Below are 23,408 nucleotides of genomic sequence, written 5' to 3'. Positions count from 1 at the left end.
TAATATTTTGTGCAATTCATTGCTTTTCCTATTACGAACCATTGTCACTAATGTGAAGCGGCGAAACCCTGAAAGATTTCTTGAAATTTAAAAAAATACGTACAAAATCCTGGATCCAGAAATTGTCATGATAGTAATAATATTCAACAACTATAAAGCTTAAAGTTTCAGAATAAGGTCTGCAAAATGTGAGCGCTGCATAATAATAGAATACAGAATATCGTAGAGTTAAGAAGCGAGTGAGATCAATAACTTATTTTCGTCATAGGCTGCAACATACGTCACTGAGTAAAATTACTCCTACTTTTCACTAGATGGCACTGTCGTTGTAAAAGGGATCATTTAAAAAATTAAAATTTAAACACCAAATTTATTGTGCATCAAAATAGTATATGCTACGTTTTATCTACAAACTGAAATTTTACATTACCTATTTCAATTATAAGTATTCGCTCACATTACACGTATTTGATTATAAATAGTAATGGTTATTTATTTATGTACAATTACGAGGTAGTCCCTCAGTTTCTAGAATATTCCTTGTGAAAGCACGCTGGTCCTCTCTTAAGTTGTACATAGTTTAGAAGCCTGCAGGCTTTGGTATCAGTGCGAAGGGTAAAATATTGGAATCTAGGTTTAGCATTCAACGCGGTAAGTGTTTTCAAATACAGCATAAATATAGATAGCATGTTACCTATCAGAACAATAGATAAGTTATAAATACAATTAACCGCTCTTAGAATCTTAACTACTAAAGGAAAGTAACTCACGAAATAACAGTAACATTAACACAATGTTAGGCTTTCAGTATTTTAAGTATTCCGCAAACTTCCAAATGCTTGTTCAGACTTTTCAATTCGATTTAGAATTCATTGATAGAGTGTTATTGTTAATTTGTACACCTTAAATACCAAAACTTTAAAATTATCAATAACATTATTATTGTATTACTATATTATAATACGTGTAGTACTAGCAAGAGTCTTACGTTGTAGTTGTATATTTAAAGCTAGACTTGGATGCATTTCGTTTTTATTCAGTTCAGTCGTGCTGAATCTATTTGCAGTAATAATTACAATGCTACAAATGGAGGAGTTATAAAAAAAAAATAAAATTGAAGAACCAATCAAACCTTTTATGATTTACGCATTGGTATTTCTTTTGTTAGCTAACAGCCTAATATAATGTAAAATAAAAAGAAAATTTCATATAGTATTTTATGAAATCACTGCAATATTTGAAATATTTATATTTTAAATTGACTCATTCAATGGTTTTACTAGGTTGTAGAACTGCACAAATTCTGTGTATTTTTCTTTATGAACAACCATTATACATTTGATACCAGTATCTAGAAATTATGATTCACTAATAATGAGTTCATAATATAAGTGTGTAAAACATTTATATATAATGTCAATTATGGTGAATATTTTTCACTTGCTAGCAATTAAATGTCTGTCATATAATTCACAGCTTACTAAATTTTTAGTTTGTGAACTGAGGCATGCAAAAGCAATTTCTGGGGACTGGAAAGGTGTCTACAAAATCTTTAAATAATGTGAATACATTGTTCAGTGCAGCAAAAGAAAAATGCTAGTTGGCATGAGAAATTTTGGGTTTTTCGGTAAAATTATCTTATAAGAATTCAGTTTGAATGTTGTTATGTTTTAAGACTATTATTGTATTAGTTTTGTAATTTGGGAAACTTTACCTTTGACCCAGTTAACACGTAGTTTGTCATCTATCCACCGTAGTTTTAGACTAAGGTAGGTACAATAATAAAGTCTATACTGGTGTGACAATAATCTAGTTACATTTGAAAAACTCTGTCTGGTTTGTATTATTACTAGAAGTGAGCTCAGATCTTAACATTTCTTAAGGTTGTGTGTGTTTGTAAGGATATTGTTGAACATAATTTTAGTTTTCTGTCGGTTATGTGAACTTGTTAAAAGTAAAATATGAAATTAAAAGGAAATATATCTGGAAGAAGTTAACAGTTCAAACTATTAAGAAGGAACTTTTTTATCAACATCACAATTACTGCAGAGTAAAATATGGTTCATTCTACATTATGATGATCTCTGTAAAGTTAAGTTTTTACCAAGAGAAACAATCACCTTTCACTCAGACTGACTTGGTAAATACTTCATAAATTTAAAATTTTCACCAAGAGAAACAGTCACCTTTCACTCAGACTGACTTGGTAAATACTTCATAAATTTAAAATTTTCACCAAGAGAAACAGTCACCTTTCACTCAGACTGACTTGGTAAATACTTCATAAATATAGAGTTTTTACCAAGAGAAACAGTCACCTTTCACTCAGTCTGACTTGGTAAATACTTTATAAATATAGAGTTTTTACCAAGAGAAACAGTCACCTTTCACTCAGTCTGACTTGGTAAATACTTCATAAATGTAGAGTTTTTACCAAGAGAAACAGTCACCTTTCACTCAGACTGACTTGGTAAATACTTCATAAATGTAGAGTTTTTACCAAGAGAAACAGTCACCTTTCACTCAGACTGACTTGGTAAATACTTCATAAATATAGAGTTTTTACCAAGAGAAACAGTCACCTTTCACTCAGTCTGACTTGGTAAATACTTTATAAATGTAGAGTTTTTACCAAGAGAAACAGTCACCTTTCACTCAGACTGACTTGGTAAATACTTCATAAATGTAGAGTTTTTACCAAGAGAAACAGTCACCTTTCACTCAGACTGACTTGGTAAATACTTCATAAATGTAGAGTTTTTACCAAGAGAAACAGTCACCTTTCACTCAGACTGACTTGGTAAATACTTCATAAATGTCAGAGTTTTACTTCACCAAGAGAAACAGTCACCTTTCACTCAGACTGACTTGGTAAATACTTCATAAATGTAAAGTTTTTACCAAGAGAAACAGTCACCTTTCACTCAGACTGACTTGGTAAATACTTCATAAATGTAAAGTTTTTACCAAGAGAAACAGTCACCTTTCACTCAGACTGACTTGGTAAATACTTCATAAATGTAAAGTTTTTACCAAGAGAAACAGTCACCTTTCACTCAGACTGACTTGGTAAATACTTCATAAATGTAAAGTTGCAGAAAAATCTTTCATAAGCATTAATAGCCTGCCATACTTCAAGACTAAAGAAAAGGCTTAGTGATAAGTGATTTAAGTCACCAAAGTAGTGTGTTAGTAGTGAAGTTGATACAGTGTTTAAGGTGTATTTATTGCAGTTCATAAATATAATACAAAATACTAGGTAGGATTCACTTGAAATACTGTATATTATAGTGTGGTTCTTTTTACCTAAGAAACAATATTTACCTACTGGAAGGCTGCTAGAATGATTGTATTTATCTTAAGGATAGGCAAGTCCTTAAAATAGGGTAAGAACTGATGAAGTTTGTAAGATAATCTATGAGATGGATAGGAAAAAGACCTTTTTTGTTCTGTGTTTTGAAAACTAAGTTCACAAAATTTGTATATATAATTCAGTTGTGATTGTTTCATTATGTTTTAAGTATAAAGTGCATTGGACTTTAGGGTTACCTACATGTTATTAAACCCAGTTAGTTAAAATACCTTTGTCTAAATTACTTCTTGATGTTTTAAATTTGAGTTTTTATAGACTTGTGGATTAGGTGAGAAATGTATATGTTTTAATGTCAATGAACTACATAGAAAGATTTGAAATAAACTGTAAGGTAACAAAAAAAGTGATGAATATTTATTTTTAGAAAGAACATATCCAAATAAGCTAAGAGATATAACGATGACAATGAACGAGGAAGACCAGAAGAGCAAAACTTACGCTCCTGGGCCTAATGCTGTAGACATAACTCCAGAAAAGGACGGTGGAGTTTTGAAGGAAATCATCAAAGAAGGCATGGGAAATGAAACACCTGCAACTGGTCACACTGTCGTCGTTCACTATACAGGCCGTCTCACAGATGGTACAGTTTTTGATTCCAGTGTAGAACGTGGAGAAAAATTTCAATTCCAACTTGGGAAAGGTAATATTTCAAATAGTGTGTGATTCCAAAAATGAATAGTTTCTAGTACATTCTAGTTTCTAGTATGTGTGGTTCATGCTGTCTGCTCCATAGATTAAATGTAGAAAATCTTAACATTTGAGTTTATTGCATGAGTACATTTCTTTTAAAAGTTTATATGCATGAGTTTGTTGTATATATTTTAGTTAAGAGCAGCAACTCCAAGTAATAGCTGTTATGAAGCTATATTAACCAATAGTTGTAATCAGCATTTTGCTTTGTCTTCAAGTACACGGTAAGAAAAGTAATACTGTGTTTGAAAGGAAGGTAATTTGATAACATATGATCTAGTTCACTGTAGTATAATTAATATTATTAAGATGATTTATTATTGATTAGAAAGTATTAAAGCGACACATTTTAAACAAATAGTAGTAGATGTCTACTAAAGTGAGTAAACCTTGAGTTTCTTCAGTTAATCTTAGCTATATACAAAGAACTGTTTTAAATGAACTGTAATAACAACCTAGGAGAAGTTATCAAGGCATGGGACATGGGTGTGGCCACAATGACGAAAGGTGAAAAAGCTGTGCTCACCTGTAAACCTGAATATGCATATGGAGAGAGTGGAAGTCCTCCAAAAATACCAGAAAATGCAACACTAGTGTTTGAAGTCGAACTGTTCGATTGGAAAATGGAAGATTTAACATCTAAGAAAGATGGAGGGGTGTTACGAAAAATAATTCACTCGGGACAAGGTTCGACCACTCCAAATGAAGGAGCTTCTGTTGAAGGTTTGTACAGGTCTTTAATTCTCTGTTATGATGTAGTGTTAAAATTTTGCATAATGCAATGAAGCATGTACATCTATAAAGAGAAGACATTTTCATTTAAAAATTAACAATTTGGGTGTTTAAAAAAAGATTTATAAAATAATTGATAATGAAGGAAGAGCATTACTTGTATGTATATAAAAATGTGATTCTTATTAAGTGTGAGTACAAACATAAGAAGTAAGTACAGATTTTTAAGTGTAAACATAATGTACTACCAGAAATGCCACCTTATGGGCAACTGTTCAGTCAGAATTTTGACGAGCTTCTCTGTCACAAAACTGTTCCTGTATCTTGATCAGCAGATTGTGCCTCTTTGTTTCAGGTTTGTTCCTGGCTTTTTCTCACTGGATCTTGGATCATAACTTGGTGAACAAGTCTATATCTTTTTTATATACACGGATTACTATCCCTTGCTTTCTTTCTTTCTGTAACATGCATCCTTATGTTTGAATTTCTTTCTCAAAGTTTCAGACTTTCTTTATGATAAATCACTTTTATATTTTTCAGTTTTTGGCATCATGGTTTGTTATTTTTGACAGCTTTATATTCATACTGGAGTAAAATAAATTGTTTGTGTAACTTACAAATTAAAACAAAATTCATGCAAACTTGTAAACAACAACTTCTACAAGGGACTTGTGATTCCTTCTGTCATAAAACAATTCATGGAATGTGGTTGGATTCTCTGTGATAAAAGGTCACTTTCCTACTGAAATATCACAATGATTTTTCACTAGAAAAACACTTAAACTTAACTAAAGCTTCTAAATTTGTAGTAAAGGAAAAAAAACCTAATTTAATTGGTTAATAGTAGTACATGTACAAAATTAATATACATTATTGAAAAGAATAAAAATAGTTTCTCTTTTAAGAAAGTAATTTAGAAAAAATTGTTATCAAATAAAGTCCTATTACATTTTAATTTTAGTGAGGACCTATTTTATAAAATATTCATTTTGGTGCTTTATATATAAAGCTCTTATTGACTTGTTTCCTTAAAAAGTAGATGCTTGAACTAAATAATCTTTTTCATGACAGATCCAATTATAGTAAAACTATTAAACTTCCCCTTAAGATACTGAAAAATCGTGAAGTTTCATCCAAATCAGATTGACTGTGGGAAGAGTTGTTTTTCATATGGGTAGAAATTGACCTCTGATATACGTATGTTATGAATGAAATATAAAACAGAAACGGTATGATTCAAATTAGCAAAGTTACAATAATAAAAAATAATTTAAGTATTGAAATGTTCAACCATAAAAAATCTATTTTGTGCATGGTCCTTTCTTAGAGACTAGATATAAATTTTTTGTAAAGATTTTTATATAATTCATCTATTCATGCCTTGATCAGAAAATGTTCTAATTGTCTTTGGGGGGTCTTGGTTTGAATGTCTTAAATAATGATTTAAAATGTTTGGTGTTAAAGTAATGCTGAGTTTTATTTATGTTCTCTTCAAACACTTCATAGTGCAAGTTATCAGTATTAAAGGAATAGTGTTGATGAAATCTGAACAGAGATCAAACACCAGTATCATATGAATAATTCAGGGTTTTAATTCAAAACCTTTTTCTGAATTCTGAAATTCTGGTGACTTGAACTCCAGCTGGAATCCCAAAGATTGTTTACATTGTTTTTTTGTTTTATTTAGTGACCTTTGTATTTTTTGTCTAATCCAAATTAATAAAATTAATGAAAATTCAGAAGACTGATACACTTTAAGCATTTGCATGATTAACATTGTTTTAATTTACTGTATGAACTCTTTAATCAACATATTGGCATGTGTATCTGACTTTTGCATTATAAGTTAGCAAGAAGGGGTCATTCAATATCTAATGTAAGCTATTAAACTTGAGTACAGACAGATTTTTATTAGTTAGTGAGGAAGCTTGTTCACGGTACTGCTTCAACTTTTGGTCCTGTCTGAGTGTCAAAATGTGCACTGAATTGAGAGAAATAATAAAAACAAAGTGCTGCAAAATTCAACTTGGTGTAACTACAAGGGATCACTTGTGAAGAAAACATGAAGTGCTGAATTCAGCATTAAAATCTTAGAAACAAATCTTAATTATAGCCCAGAATCCAGAACTGTTCCATTTAGTACAGCCCTAGACATGAGATTAAAATGAAAATAAATACTAGATGCTGTGATGAAATATTCAGTTTCCATGCTGACTTGGCACTTGGGATCTTTTAAGGCATGGGTTATGTAATTGATTAATGAGCCAAACAACTTATTTGACAACTTCTACTAACTTTACAATTCTAATGTACATATATTAATAATTTATGGCATATATTTTTCAACTTTCTATAAGAATCTGAAAGATTAATTATATCTGTATCAGATAAATGTACATGTTTCACACTGAAAGTTTTCTTTGTAGATTTTCTGAATTGTTAGTTATTTATAATCACTAAGTGTGTTTTTCCCACAATATAAGGTACTTGTGCCTTGTCTTACAGTTCATCTCACTGGAAAGTACAATGGTGTAGTTTTTGAGGAAAGAGATCTTGCTTTCCCCTTGGGTGAAGGCTCTGAATATGGAGTGGTTGAAGGACTTGAAATTGCACTTGAGAAATTCAAAAAAGGAGAGAAATCCATCATTAATTTGAAACCAAAGTATGCATTTGGCTCTGAGGGAAAGGCAGAATTTAATATTCCACCAAATGCTGAAGTTCAGTATGAGGTGGAAATGAAGAATTTTGAGAAAGTATGTATATTTATGTACACAATGTTGATACTGCTAATACTTGTATGTTTACTAAGTTGAATAATTTGGTTGAAGGAAAAGAAAGTGACACGCAAGTTTCAGTCTGTCCTTGGAAATTGGCTGTAGCTATAAATTGTCATAATGGTCATACAATCCTTTGGTCTTAGAGAAATGCCTAGAATTTAATCTAATTATAAGTAAAGTTTTATTAGTTGTATTATGAAAAACGCATTAAAATAATTTTATGAAGTTTTGATAACAAAGAATTAGGTAAGAAATTTAATGAAAACAATACTAAACTTGACTCTGTTAAACAATAAAGCAGTCTTGGGGAACAATACTAAACTCGACTCTGTTAAATAATAAAGCAGCCTTGAGGAACAGCATGAGTTTCCAGTTTTCCATTATATATTTTCTCATGTTGAGTTCTTTCTAGAAAGACATTGAGAAAAACAAGTTTTCTTGATTGTTTTGTCTTTTTAAAATAGATCATAAAGCATTACTAATGTAAGTAATTCAACCCTTTCAGTTCTTGGGTTTTGTACAAAAAACAATTTATTTAAAATCTCGCTGATTTCATTTTTACACAACATTTAAAGTGGCTGTTAAATTCTGAGACTTGGATCCATGAAGCAGGAACCTTTAGGTTTACAAAATTGAATGGAATGTTTATAGTGATCCAGTTGGGGTGTTCCACTTGTTTTATACCTTTTAGTGTGGTTGGTAAAGTATCAGTCATGAAGCTCTATTATATATCTGGATTAGCACTTTGGTTAGGAAAGAATATTGTTCACCTAATCTGATTGGTTGGTTTAAAATTTACTTTTGACCTATCAATGGAGATATATGTTTACATATATTTAACTCACTAATTCTGGTAAATTTTTAAAAACTTGTGATTTTCAGGCTAAACAGTCTTGGGAAATGGATTCTGATGAAAAACTGGAACAGTCCGAAGTTGTAAAAACTAAAGGAACAGATTATTTTAAAGTAAGTGCAGTGTAATTTAACCATTAGTGGACATTTTCCCTCTACACATACAAGTTGCTAAAACAAAATTCTTCTGTTTTAATTTGTTTTTAGTATTTTTTATATTGCTATGTACTTATAAGAAGTAAAATAATTCTTGTTTCATGGATGTTTTAGAAAGAACAGCATTTTTGGGTTTGAATTTGGGAGAATGAAATATTTCATTCATGGAAACATGGGAGAAGCTGTTAACTGTAAGCTTCAAACCTACCTTATTCTAACGTGGAAAAGTAAAGTTAATACATTTAATAGCAATAATTTTTGTAAACTTTTGTAGTGAGTGTGTATAAATATAATCAAAATGTTCATAAGTAAATGTTTATTAAGGACATTTTATCAAATTTCTTATTGTTACATTTTTCAGTCATTATCGTTCATGTTTGGTGTTTAAATGTCATTATCAAGCAAAGACTGGCAAGATCAGGTGGTTAAGAAGCTCATCTCATAATCCCAGGGTCACGGGTTTAAATCCCCATCACACCAAACATGCTCACCCTTTCAGGGCATGAGTGGGACAGTCAATCCAACTATTTGTTGGGTAAAGAGTAGCCCAAGAGTTGACAGTGGGTGGTGATGACTAGCTACCTTCCCTCTAGTATTACACTACTAAATTAGGGATGGCTAGTACAGATAGCCCTCATGTAGCTTTGAACAAAATTAAAAGAGCATGTATATGATCGTACATTTTATACTCATGATTGGAAAACAGTACATTTTACTGTGTGTGTTTTGGGTAAAACTGTTACTATTTATTCTTTCTTTAATAAACATTTAAATAATTTAAAATTATTTAACCTAATGTTTATGTTGAAGAAGGAGTCAAATTATACAAACATTTTTACAATCAAAATGTAATTAAACTACTGTATTGTCAATAAGCTTGGTATGAAAATGTATTATATAATTAATTTATTAATATTATACAAGTTTAATTAATCCTCATGCCCTGGGTATCCTTAACTCCTCATGATACAAGTTTTTAGTATCTTAAATTTAACATATTGTAAAGTTACTACATGTTTGTTATACCAGTTAGTACAGCATGACTAATAATCCATATTTTAATGGGATATAGGTTTTAACCTCTAAATGTTATAAAGCTAGTACAATACCTGATATGTTTTTTCTAGGTATTTTCTAACCTCTACTTTACTCCCATCCAGAACTTAACCATTATTGTTCTCTGTAATATTGTCATTGCTCAGCCAAACCATAATTTTTATAGGTGTAAATTTTCTTTGGTTGCAGAGCTATCAAATAGACAATCAGACCCTGCCTTTCTCGTTCTCTCTTTCAGGATTTGCTAATAGTTTTTCTCTAACATTTATTCATATATTACCTAGAACCACTAGAAAGTCTTAAGTTTTCAAACTATCAAATGACTTGTTGTATAACACTGTTCTGAACGTAGAATAGTCAGTTTCATTTGTAATTAAATTTTTGGTTCTAGAAAGATGAGATGCACTTGTAACAACTTCTTTGCATAGTTAGAAAGAATAAAAATATTGCACTTTTAGGGGATATTGTCTGCTTTTGGATGTTTTATTAGTTTATGTTCTTTGGTGCATTAGTTAACTTAAAATATTATTTAAAGCACTACTACTACTAGTTTAAAAAAGTAGGGTTAACTGTTATCGATAATTGAGAGGAAAAAATACTTGAATTAGTACTTTATTTCTTGTTTTAATATTTATTCTTTATTATTATAATGTAAGTAATATATGAAAATTAGAAATAAGTAAAATTAATAATAATATTATAATACAAATATTTTGGGAAGTTCTCGTGTCAGCAGTTTTACAACCTATAATATGATAAATAGTAGTTAGACACAGGAAAATAAAGCAGTAAAACTTAATTATCTGTTACCAGATGAAAGCTACCTTGGATAAGTGAATGTAGTTTTGTGCTACATTTCAAATCATTCGAGAAAGAAAAGTGGGATAATTTTGATTGGGGGGGAGTTACAAGGTACATCAAATTGACCAACCAAATTGAGTTAGCATTGAGAGAGTAACATAAAATACAAAGTTTTGCTGAAAACAAACATTTTAATTGTATCTAGGAGATTTTAGAGATTACATGAATGAAATTTGAGAAGAAAGGTATTCTTAATGTTAACATGAAAATTGCTTTGCACATGGACTGTTCAAAACACATACTTGATATATGCAGAGACAGATCTTTTTTTGATGTATTAAAATACTTAACTATGATTTGTTTTTAATGTGAAAGACTTGTAATGTTAACCGAAAGACTGCCAAATTTCATGAAGATGTATGCATTATACCAAAAGTTAATAATATAAAATCTATAAATACAATACCACTACAAATATAGTCACATAGTTGGTGAAATTGACCAAGCCCATATGGGAAGAGTTAACCAATTGATTGATGATTCATCATATTGGGTATGATCCACCTCTAAGAATTGCATGCAAGTGTACTGTATACACTTTGTGGTGCTCAAAAATTCTGCACACATTTAAAATGGCCACAGCCAAAGGGTTAATATCTATCAACATTTTATTTCAATCTGCATACTGATTTAATAGACCTACAGGTGAGACAGATGAAATATTAAAATTCAAGATGAGGAGGAATACCTTTTATAAAACCACCTTTCACTCACTCGTGCAGCAAAGGCTTCATAAATTCACAGATGAATTTTGAGTAAAAATGCTTCATTAGAAAAACCTGATTTTTGTGTACCAAAGACATAATGTTTACTGAAAGCTTTCTAAGTTCCAGGAAAATACACAGAATGAATTAAAAATTACAGTGGTTAGTGATTATGTGGTATACTCTTTGATCGCATGCATATAGAGCTAATGATTATCAAAGTAAATATATATTATCCCCTTTAACTTAGGTCAAAATGCACCTCATGATGTTTTACAAAGCTGCATTCCAAATTTAATCAAACTACTTTATTATTGATACGTACACAAACTTTAGCATCAAAACATAATTCATAAATCAAATTTTTATGTTATAACAGTTTTCTTAATTTCATAAAAAATATATAAACCATCCTCAATCATATAGTGATGATGAGAAACCCGCTTGAAGTAAAAATATATATCAGGAAGGTGAGTATTAACACTTACCAAAATAAAGCAGAGAACAACGTTTCAACCTTCTCAGGTCATATTCATGGATTTTAGTATTTTTGTTCTATAAATTATATATAATATTTTTACACTGACTAAAATTCTTGAACAGTTTTATCTTCACAAAATTAGGGGTTAGTTTTTCCTTTTGGCACTGTTGAATGAAATAAATGTCATTTCTTTTATTGATAAGTTTTTGGTTTAAGTTTCTTAGTTTCATTAGGATTGTACAATGGTGTAATGTAGGTAATTTCAGGTATAATGGAGTTTAAACAAAAGTACACAAAGAAACACTATAGACTTGCATTTCTCATATAATTGCTGTGGTGAAGACCCACTTGAAGTCATAATGTATCTCAAGATGCCTGGTACGAGTATAAACACTTACTAATAAAGCAGAGAACAATGTTTTGACCTGAGATGGTCAAAATGTTGCTCTCTGCATTATTTTGGTAAAATTATTAATACCCATACCAGCCAAACACTTACTAATAAAGCAGAGAACAATGTTTTGACCTGAGATGGTCAAAATGTTGCTCTCTGCATTATTTTGGTAAAATTATTAATACCCATACCAGCCATCCTGAGATATAATTATAACATATGTTCTGAGTAATTCCTTTTCTTATTTACTATCTTTCTCAGAATTTAAGGTAAATTACTCATAATAGATATTATGGAGGAAAAGTCTAAATGTTTGTATATGGAGTCATGGACTAGAAAATCAGACCAACTTGACACACCCACTTGTTGCATTATGTATAATTCTGAGTTTTACTCTAAATCATTTCTAACCAACACAAAGGCATTCTGAACTTATCAATGTGTAATGCTTCATTATTTTCAATGTATTTAGAGTATTGTCAGTTTTTTCATCAATGTGTCTTGGTGTTCATATTGAGCAGCAAAGGGGCTTCATTTAAGCCCCTCTTGTCCTTGTTAGAAAACCTGTTAAACGAAGAAAATAATGTCCTATAGTTATTATATAGTATTATTCTGTATTCTTAGGTTTAAAATAAAATTTCATGCACTAATGCCATCATTTATTTTTTGAAAGCTAGGATTAAATTTCATTGGCAACTTAACAGCAAAACAAGAATGGTCAAAAATAAACACTATAGTTTTTATTTTCCATCTGTATTCTTTATTGCTATAAAAGTAACCAAAACTTAATTACCTAACTTAGTAGGTTAAATTAGGTCAGTCGCTTCAACTGAACTTGTAGAATTAACTAATCTTTAAAGATTGAACTTGTTTTTTGAGCTATTAATACTACTTTTTGCTCTGTTATTGTATAGAAAATAAATTGACTTACATGTAATTTTTTTATGTATTTGTATATTTCATATGAAACCTATGAAAAAGTAACACTGGTTTAGAGGTGAACACAGTAGGTTTGAGAACATTTTAATGTCTTTCAACTGCCTGTTGAAAGAAGGAAATAACATTTTGGCTTCTATATAAAAAAACTGAGGTCAACAACATATAAGTCAAAACCTAATCTTTCTTTTCAACAGCAAGTTTTAACCCATTAAAGTTCTCAAAGTGGATGTGAGTTTGAATGTGAAGTTAAAATACATACCTTTTAGTTAATGTAGTAAAATAAATGTAGCATTAAACAGGTATAAAATCAAACAGAATAGGATATTCTAGGTTAGTGTTACATCAAATGCTATAACTATGCAGTTTCAGCCTCTTGATTTTACTGTGAGAGTAAAATTATATGCAAGTGTTTTATGGTATTTTTGTCCTCAGGCTGGAAAATACAGTATGGCTATAAAACAATACAAGAAGATAGTTTCCTTCCTTGAATTTGAGAAGTATGATGAAGAAGAAAGAAAGAAACAATGTGAAACATTATTGTTGGCTGCTCATCTTAACCTAGCCATGTGTTATTTGAAAGTGGATAATAACAAGGAAGCTATCAGCTCATGTGACAAAGCTTTAGAGAAAGATCCCAATAATGTGAAGGGTTTTTTCAGAAGGGGACAGGTAAGTGAAAAGGTTATTGTAAATATAGACCAGTTTAAGGTATCTGAAAACTAAGCAAGGCATTATTTGTACCTACTGATTAGTGTAAGATCTGTGAGAGGAAGCAAGACGCGTGTCTGTTGGTTAGCGTAAGCTCTTTGGAAAGGAAACTGGGCATTGTGTGTCTGTTGGTTAGTGTAAGATATCTTGATCAGTGACACAGAGTTCAACTACATTCTAAGTTTTCATTTCAAAAATAAACTTTAAACAAATGTTCAGTCTTCATATCTTTGGTTCATCAAACCTTTCTTGGTGGTACTACATTTAAGATGTTTTAGTTTGCCATGATCTATCCATACATGTAAAATAAATATTGTACACACTAAAATATAACTATAATATTTTATGATTTTGTGACCCTTCTGTAATAGCTGTTTCATCTCATTTTTGTTTGCACCTCCCATTTTAAGAACCTCGGTTATGCAAAGGAAACATGTTAACTGTAAGAGGTTCAGAGGTATCTTTATTGTTAGCATGAAAATTACCTTCCACTCAGACTGACTAGGTAAAGACTATAAATTCAGACAAATCTATAGTTGAAATATTTCATTGAAAAATTAGGTTTTGTATGCACAACAGAATTGCAATGTTTGCTATAAGCTTGTTGACTTTCGTAAAGACATGTTTGGTAGAGTTGAGTTGTAATATGCATGGATTCATGGTTATATGGTGTTTCAAGAATGGTCAAGATGATCCAGGAAAAAACAAGGTACTGATTTTAGATGCTGATTAGTGTAAGACTGAAGTATTTGGGTTTTAGGCATCCATAAAATGCAAGTTCCAAAATGTGTGTCTGGCGAGGGCACTTGACTTGTAATCTGAGGGTCATGGGTTCAAATTTCCATCACACTAAACATACCCATCCTTTCAGCCATAGGGCATTATAATATGATGGTCAGTCTCACTATTCATTGTTAGAAGAGTTTGTGGTGGGTGGTGTTGACTAGTTTCCTTCCCACTAGTGTTTACTGCTAAGTTAGGGATGCCACTGCAGATAGCCCTTGTGTAATTTTGCACAAAATTCTAAATGCATTCCCATATACTCAAACAATATGTAGAATATTAAAGTAGACAGGGCAGCAGAACAAGTGAGCCAGTTAATTCACAGATTCTAAGTCTGGAACTAAACTTGCAAACTTCTGTCCCGACTTCTCACCAGCTGCTGGAAGAAAGTAAGTCAACAGTCAAGTAAAGAGAACAACTCTGCACAAGGCAGAAGAAACAGTAATGAAGTTCTACACTTTCAGTGGTTTTATTAGGGTTGAAAATTTAGCTAGATACGTCAATTAAAATTCAACCAGTCCATTCAAAATGTAATGATGTAGTTAAGAAGTCTGGTGCTTTTTTGTTTTTTCTTAATGAAGAACTTAAACACTGAATTCATAGTGCATTATACAATTTCTGCTATTGTAAACATATTAAGACTTTCTTTTTTGTACTGAAAGAAATTTTCCATTTTATAGCTGTATTTTGAGCTTTACAGTATGTTTAGTGTACAGTGTTTCCATAGAAATGTGATTTACAGAATTATATTTAAAAAAGTAATTTCTCTGTAACACAACGTTTGAGCTTCGATTTGCCCATTTTAGATTTTTTTTTCTAACCTTAAAATATTGTCTGAGTATCTAAATAATTAAATTTATTACAAGTATTAATAAATTAGGATATAAATATAGAACCTCGCATCTTCTTGTTTCATTAAGATATTAGAAAAAAAAAACTTCAAACCCTGAAAATAACCCTTCTCATATCATTGTCTTTCAAGAACATGTCATCAGTTGTTGGATTATTTACAACACATAGAAAGAATGTCTTTTCCTTTTATGAGGGTTCTTATAATATTCTTTATTTTACTTGCCCATCATCAATTATTCAACCTCCATTTCATTGTTTACAGTTGTGTTTTTCTGTTCCATACAGACATGACACCCATCTGTCCCCCAGTGGGACAGTGGTAAGTCTTTGGATTTACAATGCCAAATTCAAGGGTTCATTTTTTCTTGGTGGACACAGCATATAGCCTGATGTGGCTTTTCTATAAGAAAAAACACAAAACCCATTTAAAACCAATTTTAAAAACCAGTCATACAACAGTGGTTTTGGAACAACTTATTCTTTGTGTTCTAAAAAGTACATTAAAAGAAACAATAAATATTTTATTAAAACTTACCAAGATTAGGTAACAAAGTAAATGGAAAAATGAAGTTAGAAGTGAACAACACTAGCTGCAACATGCATAATTGTTGCATGCTCAATTGGTTTTTTACTCCGAGTTTAACTGCTTGTCATATAACTTTAAAATTTAAAGCAAAGAAATGTGAAATTGGTTAGAGCTGTGCCTGTCAGTATAAATAATTGTAATTGTATGTAATAATCTGAAGAAAAATGATTGATTTTAATTAGTTCATCCTTTCTACATTAATTATTTATGTAATCAGCATTACAGAATGTAAAAGATGAACATGTATGAAGTTTAACACCAGAATACATCAACTTGTTTGTCATTCAGGTTATACAGACTAAATATTTAAAACTGTAAAATTGTTTTTATCACAAAAATAACTTTTCATTCACTATCACAAATTGATAGATCTGTATTAGCAATATTAAATGAAGTTATTTTTTTGTGTCCTGCAGGTTTATGATATTTATTAATACTGTGGTATATTTTATGAAGTTAGCTAAATTCAGAGTTATAGCACACATGGCTATGTGGTGATTACAATGTTGGTATATTTAACTCTTAGCATAGAAATATGCTGTTGGTGTTAACATGATTTGTAGTTGCTTTTAGAGCCTATATACTGGATAAAGTACAATTGTTATTGGTGAATATCCAGTTCTTCACATTAGAGCTACACAATAAAGTTTATTATGCAAATATTCCAAAACATCAAGGCATGAATTTGTTTAAACTGTTCGGTTTATTGTTTTTCTAAAAGGGTACATTGTTAATGGCAAAAATAAGTATTAATTTTTATGGTGTTGTCTGGTTCTTTAGTTAAAATAATTAATTTTTTAATTAAAGTCACATTGTAAACTAGCTGCAAAAATACCAAACATTTACACCATTGTAATTTCTTGTATGTCATGAGGTTCCATGTATTCTTGGTACTACTTAAATCTACATAACTCACTGGATTTGCTTACATTTGCTTACTGGTTTGCTTACATATCAATATTTCAGGCAAGGATGGGCTTAAAGGACTACGACATAGCAAAAGAAGACTTTGAAATGGTTCTGAAGCTTGATAACAACAACAAGGCTGCCCGAAACCAGATTGTGTTGTGCAACAACAAAATCAAGGAGTACAAACAGAGAGAGAAAAATACGTATCGGAACATGTTTGAAAAGTTTGCTGAGCAGGATGCTATTGTAAGTATTTTTCTTAAGTTATGATAGCTCGCAAAACAACTTTACATAGAATTAAAAAGTAAAGATATCAAACTCTGAGACAAACAGCATTTGTCACTCAATTAATCACTAGTCTTGTTAATAAATTACATTCATCTAAATGACTATTCTAACACAACTAATTTTTCTATTTCCAGACATTTTCAAGCCATCCTTTATTTAGTATGACACATACACAATGTTGTACAAAATCTGTAACAAGCTGAAAGTATGAATAATGTTTTCTTGAGTTTCTCATTAACAATTTCATAATTGTACTCTGACTTGTTTGCATAAATTTAGTATCATAAGAAACCAATTACTGGAAATCAAACTGTTATAAGAAATACTGAAAATCACTATGAATCTTTCATAATAAACCTTTCAGAATTTCCAGTTCCATCATCAGTATGAAATAATGAACAACTTTATAGCATCATAAGTTTCTAAGTAAGATGTTAATACAGACATAAGTTGAGGAAAACATGTTGAACTGAATAATTAATATAGGTAGGAAAATATAAATATGCTGACAAGTCAGTAGATCTAGAATTTAAAGCCTACTTGTACTACGTGGAGTTAAAGCAATCACTTTGATTTCTGTTTTCAGTGTTTCCTAGCTAACTAATTAGTTGTAATTATACAAAGTCCTGTCCATGTCAATTGACTGTTATTAGTCCAGCTCTAGTAACTTGTGGTAAACATTGTTAACAGTAAAGCTATTCAGTTATTTGAGCAAATTTTGTCTCTGGCATAAAGAGAATTTGTCTATAATATAGCCAAGTAAATAAATTACTACTGTGGGAATTTGTCTGTAATATAGCCAAGTAAATAAATTACTTCTGTGGGAATTTGTCTGTAGTATAGCCAAGTAAATAAATTACTACTGTGGGAATTTGTCTGTAATATAGCCAAGTAAATAAATTACTTCTGTGGGAATTTGTCTGTAGTATAGCCAAGTAAATAAATTACTTCTGTGGGAATTTGTCTGTAGTATAGCCAAGTAAATAAATTACTTCTGTGGGAATTTGTCTGTAGTATAGCCAAGTAAATAAATTACTTCTGTGGGAATTTGTCTGTAGTATAGCCAAGTAAATAAATTACTTCTGTGGGAATTTGTCTGTAGTATAGCCAAGTAAATAAATTACTTCTGTGGGAATTTGTCTGTAGTATAGCCAAGCAAATAAATTACTTCTGTGGAATTTGTCTGTAGTATAGCCAAGCAAATAAATTACTCTGTGGAATTTGTCTGTAGTATAGCCAAGCAAATAAATTACTCTGTGGAATTTGTCTGTAGTATAGCCAAGTAAATAAATTACTCTGTGGAATTTGTCTGTAGTATAGCCAAGCAAATAAATTACTCTGTGGGAATTTGTCCAAGTTACTTCTGTATAGCCAAGCCAAAATAAATTACTTCTGTGGAATTTGTCTGTAGTATAGCCAAGCAAATAAATTACTCTGTGGAATTTGTCTGTAGTATAGCCAAGTAAATAAATTACTTCTGTGGGAATTTGTCTGTAGTATAGCCAAGCAAATAAATTACTTCTGTGGAATTTGTCTGTAGTATAGCCAAGCAAATAAATTACTTCTGTGGGAATTTGTCTGTAGTATAGCCAAGCAAATAAATTACTCTGTGGAATTTGTCTGTAGTATAGCCAAGCAAATAAATTACTCTGTGGAATTTGTCTGTAGTATAGCCAAGTAAATTCACTTCTGTGGAATTTGTCTGTAGTATAGCCAAGCAAATAAATCACTCTGTGGAATTTGTCTGTAGTATAGCCAAGCAAATAAATCACTCTGTGGAATTTGTCTGTAGTATAGCCAAGCAAATAAATCACTCTGTGGAATTTGTCTGTAGTATAGCCAAGCAAATAAATTACTTCTGTGGGAATTTGTCTGTAGTATAGCCAAGTAAATAAATTACTTCTGTGGGAATTTGTCTGTAGTATAGCCAAGTAAATAAATTACTTCTGTGGGAATTTGTCTGTAGTATAGCCAAGTAAATAAATTACTTCTGTGGGAATTTGTCTGTAGTATAGCCAAGTAAATAAATTACTTCTGTGGGAATTTGTCTGTGGGAAAATTGTCTGTGTTTGTCTGTAGTATAGTAAAAATAAATTACTTCTGTGGAATTTGTCTGTAGTATAGCCAAGTAAATAAATTACTTCTGTGGAATTTGTCTGTAGTATAGCCAAGTAAATAAATTACTTCTGTGGAATTTGTCTGTAGTATAGCCAAGTAAATAAATTACTCTGTGGAATTTGTCTGTAGTATAGCCAAGTAAATAAATTACTCTGTGGAATTTGTCTGTAGTATAGCCAAGTAAATAAATTACTGCTGTGGAATTTGTCTGTAGTATAGCCAAGTAAATAAATTACTATAGCCAAATAAATAAATTACTGTGGGAATTTGTCTGTAGTATAGCCAAGTAAATAAATTACTTCTGTGGGAATTTGTCTGTAGTATAGCCAAGTAAATAAATTACTGCTGTGGGAATTTGTCTGTAGTATAGCCAAGTAAATAAATTACTGCTGTGGGAATTTGTCTGTAGTATAGCCAAGTAAATAAATTACTGCTGTGGGAATTTGTCTGTAACATAGCTAAGTAAATAAATTACTACTGTAGTTTCTAAGGTTGATTTTACTTTAAAAGTCTGGCCCAGCAGGACCAAATGGTTTGGGTGCTTCTCTCGCAATCTGAGGTCTGTATGATCAAATCCCCATCACACCAAACATGTTTGCCCCTTGGCTGTTTGAGCATTATAATGCAATGATCAATCCCTTGATATGTTTGTAAAAGAGTAGCCCAAGAGTTTGCAGTGAGTGGGTGGTGATAAGCTGTCTTCCTTCTAGACTTAAACTGCTAATTATAGATAGATAGTACAGTTAGCTCTCATTTGGCTTTATTCAAAATTTAAAAAAAATTCTAAAAGTAAAAAAAAATTAATTCATCACCTTTTCATTTTTCTACTTAAGATATTAACCTGCTATAACTTTCTGATTGAAACAATCTTACCATAATTTACACAAGTTTGTAAACATAAACAATATGTCGTATTAACGCTACGTGATTCTCTAATCCAAACAAGGTAAACACAAAACAGTGGGTGTCACTGTGGCTGGATAAGTACACTGAGAAAAGTAGCATCCACTCTCATATCTGAGTTGTGTGGAAGCAGAGTACATGAACAGTTGCCCCAACAGAAGTAGTAATGGCTGTTGTAACACAACAACCAATCAGTTGCTATGCACATTCTCAGTACTGGTGAGGAATGTCAACATGTTGACAGCCTTAATGATCCTGACAGTCAGTAGCCTTAAATTCCAAATAACCAACTGCTAGTATTACAAAAGTGACCTAATGATCCAATAAGAACAAAAGTTTGAAGATACCCCATGCCCTCCAAAAAAAACACAAGAACAAACCTCATAATGCAAGTTCTTCCACTGCCTTGATACTGGTGCACATGAAAAAATGTATTTCAAACATGGATTGTAAAATTAGAAAGAATTTTGATACATGGTCCCATATATTTATATATAAAAGTAATTTTCAGTAGTTGGTTATTTTCTTGACTTTCACACAAATTTATTATACCAAATGGACTTGAATTAATTAACAGTAATAATGAAACATTATAATGAAAACATTTTGATTATTTGAACAGATGTAATAACTGAAAACAGTGATTTTTAACAGGTTGTTTTGCTTGAACTGGATGGGGTAATTTGATATTGGTTATTAATGTTAATAGTTTTTATATATTGAATTTCATATAAAATCTTCAACCTGTTATCACAAGGGCTGGAGTTGTATTTAGTCTCATGATGTTCATCATATTGTTTCATCACAAATTTTTTTCAAAGACAATCAGTAAATGGATTCAGTAATAGAGAACAACGTATAAAATGATTGATTGATGTTGATTTATTAGTTTGACTGATTGTCATATTGGTTGTGTTCATAAGAAATGTAGCATTCCATTTAAACCTAATTTTTATTTCTAGCGAGACAAGCACAAGGGCAAAGCTGAAGAGAAGGGAGTTTGGAATGCTGATGGAGATAAGGAAATACAGGATGAAATGGCTGATGAAGAACATGATGATGTTTCATTAACAGAAAATGAATAAAGCTGGTGTTGCTGTTAAAAAAAATATTTTTCATTTATGTAGGCTAAAGGCCATTGATTTTATTGACTGTAATAGAGTTCCATACATCTGAAATGCTAAAATTAACACCTAAAATGGAACCTGGGTTGTTTCTACAAGATAAGTTTTGGGTGGCATATAATGAAATCAATAAATATTAAGCTTTAGCCAAATATATTTTTCTTTCTCCATTTGTGTATTTTACCTTGAGGTTAAAGAAAGCATGATTCATGACCTTGAAAACATCATAGAAATTAGAATTGTCTTAATGTGTCATCCTTTCTCTTGTTTATCAGTTATCAAAACTTACCTGTCATAGCAAGGTTATTTCAGATATGTGGAAATCTATAAAAGTAAGATCTACTACTGTAAGAAAACTGTTAAATTTGTAAATTATGGTCATTATTTTTGTCAACAAACAGATTTAAGTGGCAGAGAAATGGGATTGTAACTTACAAACGTTGTTGTCTGTTAAGCAGGTGATAGGTAACTCTCAAGTCCAGTAAAAAAACAAATTAGCAGTAATGGTAAATTGTTCATTTTTTCTGTATTTACTTCTCACGTGTTTTTTGTATTTCAAGTAGGTTATGCATGTAAAAAATTATCTCCACAATTATAATAACCAGTTAGTCATGCATCAGCAAAAGATTCTAAGTATACCTTGATTTCTTGGATGATGTAAATTTGAGATAACTGTGCTGATTAGTGTGTAAACATCTAACTTGTGAACCATTATCTGTGTGTGTTAATGAATAAGTTTCATATTTGTAGTTTCCAGAACTCTTTATTTATCCATAATTCTTTTTGCAAAAATAAAATAAACAAAAAAAAAACAATAGATATATATTTAACTGATCCATAAAAACAGGAAATGACAAAGGATAAGACTTGTGATCCCTGTGGTATACAGGAAATGATATGGTTTAATACCAGTCTTACTTGGTAACATGTAGTTTTATTAGCCAACATTTTTGAGCAGGACAGCCCTCTTGAGAAAACAGAAGCCGGTTCTAGTTTTTCAGATTCTTTGAGTGCAAAGGAGGTAATTGTGTGCAGAACATCTTGATAATAAAAATACATGTTTTTCCAAGTGATATTGTACTGTGTTGTTCCATATAATCAAAGGGTTACATCATCACAACTGGTCATTAAGACACTCGGAAAAATGTTTTTATAGTTTACTTTCAAAGTAGTCAGGGACATGAAAATATTGAGTTAAAAAACAATACTGTTTGTTTTTACTTGTTTACTTTCTGAAGAATATCTCATCAGTTTGTTTCTAAAGTCATTCCATTGTCTCTCTATGTTCGTGTTATTGTTTGATTTCAAAATATTTTCCATCTCACTGTTTGGTGTCAATATTTTAGTGTTGTCACTCAGAGCGTGCAAGAGCTCATTTCATAGTGCAAATGAATAATATGTAAGAAATTTGCACAGTAAATGTGTTAAATTGTTAACATTTGTCATTAGGTGAGTGACTTAAAAGTGTTTGAAAATTTACATGTTTGTCTGCAACCAGATATTTGATTGTTAATTTAAAGTTGTTCAGGTATTTTTACTTTAGTTGCTACTGGTTTTTCATATCCTTTGATTTTACTTATATAGTTGCTAACTTGTGTTTTCGTTACTTAAAGATGTTACATTTTTGTGAGGTATTTCAGGGTGATTAGCACCTGTTTGTATAATTGGTTAATCTGCAAACTTACAATAAAATATTTCACACACAATATTCTGTAATTATGGAATGGAAAGTAAATTTGTATTAAAATAAGATATTTTGTTTTAACGATGGAGATAAAACAATGTTTATACTCCATTAAGGAAATCGTTGTTTGACTTTTAATAACAGTTTCAAAGGGATTGTAAGTAAGATTAAGTGTTTTCTTATTCTAGATTACAATTCATGTATAGTAGAGTTTAATGGAAATCTCGCCCTGGCACCCAATAAACAACACGTAATTTCAACCAAATATTCAGATAGAGTAGTTGAGCAGCACATCGTATATTTTTTACGTTGGTATTGTATGTAACATTTGTTAAATCGAATGACAAATTGAGATAGGTATATATATTTTATTGCTTTAAATAGCTTGTCTAGTTAGAACAAAGTAGGAGCGTCAGTGATGCATTCTTTAAGTTCTAT

At 30.8% G+C, this 23,408-nt stretch overlaps 1 protein-coding gene across 1 annotated transcript; it reads left to right on the top strand.

Moving 5' to 3' along the window:
- Positions 1-353: 353 nt before the first annotated feature.
- On the top strand, positions 354-22,355 carry LOC143233749 (peptidyl-prolyl cis-trans isomerase FKBP4-like). The gene is made up of 8 exons (XM_076470392.1): positions 354-651; positions 3,738-4,013; positions 4,523-4,786; positions 7,301-7,548; positions 8,455-8,538; positions 13,448-13,684; positions 16,911-17,099; positions 21,125-22,355. Exons 2-8 carry the CDS (start codon positions 3,773-3,775, stop codon positions 21,245-21,247), a joined length of 1,386 nt encoding a protein of 461 aa, XP_076326507.1. The 5' UTR covers positions 354-651; positions 3,738-3,772; the 3' UTR covers positions 21,248-22,355.
- Positions 22,356-23,408: the final 1,053 nt, after the last annotated feature.

Source organism: Tachypleus tridentatus, chromosome 1 (genome assembly GCF_004210375.1).
Source record: "Tachypleus tridentatus isolate NWPU-2018 chromosome 1, ASM421037v1, whole genome shotgun sequence".
NCBI lineage: Eukaryota > Metazoa > Arthropoda > Merostomata > Xiphosura > Limulidae > Tachypleus > Tachypleus tridentatus.
This window is presented reverse-complemented; position numbering and strand designations above follow the sequence as displayed.